Genomic DNA, 4,751 nt, shown 5'->3' with positions numbered 1-4,751 from the left:
AAACATAAAAGGTGAAATAAAATGGAGGTATGAGGTTTCTACCCGGCAGCGACGATATACCTCTGCTAATGTGTGTGTGTGTGTGTGTGTGTGTGTGTGTGTGTGTGTGCGCGCGCATGCGTGTGTTTATACAGATACAGGATTGTGTATGTAAGTATTGGTCTGTGTGTGCGCACGTCTATTTATGTTTGTACATTATGTATGTATGTACAGTATGTTTCTATGCAAGTATGTATGTATGTTTCTATGCATGTATGTATGTATGTATGTATGTATGTATGTATGTATGTATGTATGTATGTATGTATGTATGTATGTATGTATGTATGTATGTATGCATGCATGTATGTATGCATGTATGTATGCATGCATGTATGTATGTATGTATGCATGTATGTATGTATGTATGTATGTATGTATGTATGTATGTATGCATGCATGTATGTATGTATGTATGTATGTATGTATGTATGTATGTTTGTATGCATGCAAGTTTGTATGAGAGAGAGTACTACTATTTGTGTGGTTGTGTGAGAGAGTGACAGAAAGAGAGAGAGGGATTCAGTTAAATGCAGACTGACAGGTTTATGTGAAAATGTATGGGAAAACTGCTAAGTAAAACGTATACTGTATATAAAAATGTAATGATGTAGATAGAGATGGTGAAGATAGGCAAAGGCTTGTGTCTCTCTAACTGCATTCTCTGTAATGAGATCCTAATAGCTCTTTGTTCGTCTGCCTGCACCTGGCTGGGGGTGGATGATGTGCCTGAGAGAGTTGAACAATGTGTGTGTGTGTGTGTGTGTGTGTGTGTGTGTGTGTGTGTGTGTGTGTGTGTGTGTGTGTGTGTGTGTGTGTGTGTGTGTGTGTGTGTGTGTGTGTGTGTGTGTGTGTGTGTGCGCGCTTGCGCGCGCGCAAGTACATGTGCATGCACATATAGCAATGAAAGGACTTTTAAGTCCCTTACCGACGTTGAACCTCTTTTCTGTTTGCGAACGCAGCGGAAGGAGACGCGCCAAAGGCGCGCCTCCACGCAAGTGGAGCTTACTATGAAACCGTGCTCGGCTTGTGTGTCTGTGTGTCTGTCTGTGGGCACTGCCTGTGTGCAGCTGCGCCCCCATGTGACTCACGCTCTCATTGGCTGCTGACAGATCTCAGTGTGGCTGAAATCCGCCTGCCCCTGGGTGACTAATTACACTCCTCTGAGAGAAATATAGCAGCTACAGTCAAAAATAACACATCTAAAAGCATCTACACGAGTTCATCTATTGGGATATCTAAGAATTCCATGTCATTTGTGCATATTTCAGGCCGGATGGCAAACGCCTTAGTTTGAGGACAGTTTGATATTTCTCCATGTCATTCCTTTCTATTCTTCTTATTGTTATTTTCAAGCTGCGTTCGCTTCCCGCGTTTGCGCGTCTTACTTGTGTAACGTAGTACGGTACGGTTTATCTGTTGAAGTGTGTGTGCGTGTGCACGCATGCATGTGTGTGTGTGTGTGTGTGTGTGTGTGTGTGTGTGTGTGTGTGTGTGTGTGTGTGTGTGTGTGTGTGTGTGTGTGTGTGTGTATCAAAATGACATCAGTCATATTCATATTTGGGAAGTACACAAACCTCTGTAGGTCTGTGTATGTCTGTTCAATAACTGTCGGCCCAAAAATGGAGATGTCTGACATCATAGTAATTATGTCATACTGTAGATGACTGGTCTACAAGTACTCTGTAAACGGTTGGCTCTCCAGTGGAGTTAATAGTGAATCAATCAGGGAAGGCAACATTCGATAAGATGGCAGATGAAAAGGACGCTGGGCCAGAGACACCATCTATGGCACAGGAAGTGGTGAGCCAACTTCTAACTGAGCCTTCGGTCCTAAAATATGACACCAACTTCAAACAGGCCTTCTACAATACCGGGGCGTTTATCTTTGTGGGCATCTGTTGTGGGGCCGCTGTACTAATTTACTACATCCTGGAGGCCTTTCTCCGTCCACTCCTCTGGGCTGTGTTATGCGGTACTTTCCTCCATCCATTTAAATTCTCTCTAGCCCGCCTCGGCCGTTCCTGGCTCAAAGGCCTGAGGGACACCGGGACACCGATAGTTGTGGGTACCCTGTTGGTTCCTGTGTGGTGTGCAAACAGTGTGTTGGAGGTGATGGGGAAGATGGTCTTGCAGTGGTTCAAGGTGTTGCTGATGATCGCAATAGGCTTCCCGGTCTTCTACCTGTTCTGGAGGGTCATTGGCATGCACGTGGTCCTGGAGTACTTCTGCTGGATAATCGGCACCACTCTGGACTGCTTTCATTCTAAGTGGGTTTGTACTTTAGTAACGTGCTATATGTTGGTAGTAGCCTTTAAGTGGGGCTCCAGTACAGAGTGCTACCTGAGGGCTCTGTCTGTTCCTGTCTGGGCTATCCTCCTATTATACATGGTATCCCTCACTGGCCCATGGAGAGTGCCAATATTTGTGCTTGTGGCCACGCTCTCCATTGTGGGCTACCAAGAGTTACCAAAAGTTCCCGGTGAAGGAAACTCATGGCAGACATTGACATTTGCTTCAAACACTGTTTACAATGGTTTCTGGAGCAACCTGCCACTGAATTTAGGCACCACGGCTGAAGGCAAAGATGAGGTGGGCACCGTGGGGACTGATTCATCTTCCACCAACCTAGGCATCCCCATGGGCCAACCTCCAATGCTAGGTAGCCTCTTCACGACTGAGAAGAGCTCACACAATGCCAGTGACATATATTTCGGCCTACTTTTCTTGGCCATTGTACTTGTTAAGATCTGGCTGAATCTATGGATCCTACAGCTACTGCCCATCCCTGTGGCTGCGTGGATATTAAAGAAGTTGGTGGTCCACTTTGGTTTGAAGAGCTTTGTTGAGCGGACACTTGTCTCGTGGTGGGGAGGGCTGCAAAGGTTCGGACTTGTGCGACAGGATGCCCTTATGCCTGGGCCAATCAAAGGCCTCGCTCAATTCCTGCTCCGAATCGATACAAAGATGATCGCGTGGCTGGAGCAATCCTTTGACAATCTCATCAGCATCTTCTTCATCTTCCTCCTGATCACAGGGACGCTGTTAATGGCTGTGCTGCTCACTGCTATGGTTCACCATGAGAGTGTTCATATCATCAGAGTCACCAGTAACCTCATCAATGAGACCGTGTCCAATCATCCTGAGTGGGCCACTTGGCTCCCAGAGGCAGATGCGGTCCAGAGTGTTTTGAACTCAGCTGCTATTAACGTCCATCAACACGGTAGAGAATGGATAACACAAAAGATGAATACGGTGCTAGGAGACGATGTGAAAAACGCGGCACTTATCGAAAAGGAGGTTCTAGAACTTTGGGACACATTGTACAATTCCTGGTTCGTCAAGGACGTGACTGACTCTGGTCACAGCCAGAGTCAGTTAGACGGGGAAAAGTCCTATACGGAAATCCTAGACTGGAGGAACCTTGTCACCTCTCTTGTGCAAGAAAACGTTGGGGCTGTGACACAGGTCCTGGGGAATCTGTGGGCAGTATTGAGTCAGCATGTTGGCCTGCTCATCAACATGACAACTACACTACTTACCATCTTGTTCCACAGTGGCACAGCCCTACTGAACTTTGTCCTGAGCGTGATGATGTTCATGACCGTGTTGTTTTATCTGCTGAGCGCCAGTGGGGAATACTACAAACCTGTCAAATGGTTCATAAGCCTGACACCACTGTCTCAGCCTGGACCCTCCTCCAATATCATAAGCGAGTCTGTAGAGGAGGCCATCCGAGGTGTGTTTGACGCCTCTCTGAAAATGGCTTGCTTTTATGGTCTCTACACGTGGCTGACACACACCGTCTTTGGTATCAACGTTGTCTTCATCCCTTCTGCGTTGGCTGCCATCCTGGGTACAGTGCCGTTCTTAGGAACATACTGGGCAGCTGTACCTGCTATGTTGGATCTGTGGTTGGCTCAAGGAGAGGGCATCAAGGCCCTGATGCTGCTGGTCTGCCATTTGCTGCCACTGGCTTGTGTAGACACGGCCATCTACTCGCACATCTCAGGGGGTGGCCACCCCTATCTGACAGGCTTAGCAGTGGCAGGTGGAGCCTACTATCTGGGAGTTGAGGGTGCCATCATTGGCCCCATCCTGCTCTGCGTCCTGGTGGTAGTGGGCAACATCTACAGCAACGTGATGAACAATATCCACTAATTTAGAGATACGCACAGCATATCCCAGAGTTTGGCTGATTCCCCTCGCTGTGATGTCCCTTCCACATGTTGCCTCGCTTAAACCTGTCAACAGTCCAATGTTCCGCTTGCAGAACAGCAGGCAGTATTTGTGTTTTTTCAGACATACATAAGTGTGTATGTCACTTACATTGGCACTTTACCTAGGCATGCTAGGCACAAGTGGAAAGCTATGGGTCTTGTGATTCGAATGATGCAAACTAATTCCAAGATGAAATCAGAACTGAAACTACAATCAACTGTGAAGTCAGACATTCGACAAACGAACATTAACAAAGTTGCGTCAACGCACCTTCAAAGTTGAATTCTACTCAATCACCAATAGAAAATATTCCCACAGAGATGAGGATGTTACGGGAAAGGCAAACATGTCCAGTCCAGTGATATATTTAGTCCAAACCACGTTTTCCTTCAAGAAACCACCAGGATGTGCCCTAGCGTTGCTACCAACTCGACAACAGACATGCCAAATCCTGCAAGTATTCTGTCCAGTTCACAATTTCAGAATTGCAA

General features: G+C 46.7%; 1 protein-coding gene across 1 annotated transcript; it reads left to right on the top strand.

Annotated features, from left to right (window-relative positions):
* Positions 1-1,788: 1,788 nt before the first annotated feature.
* Positions 1,789-4,200, top strand: LOC311036040 (transmembrane protein 245-like; the record flags this gene model as incomplete). The annotated part of the gene is made up of 1 exon (XM_084044564.1): positions 1,789-4,200. One exon carries the CDS (start codon positions 1,789-1,791, stop codon positions 4,198-4,200), a length of 2,412 nt encoding a protein of 803 aa, XP_083900690.1.
* Positions 4,201-4,751: the final 551 nt, after the last annotated feature.

This window comes from Gymnoscopelus microlampas (genome assembly GCF_963454915.1).
Source record: "Gymnoscopelus microlampas genome assembly, chromosome: 20".
Taxonomy (NCBI): Eukaryota; Metazoa; Chordata; class Actinopteri; order Myctophiformes; family Myctophidae; genus Gymnoscopelus; species Gymnoscopelus microlampas.
This window is presented reverse-complemented; position numbering and strand designations above follow the sequence as displayed.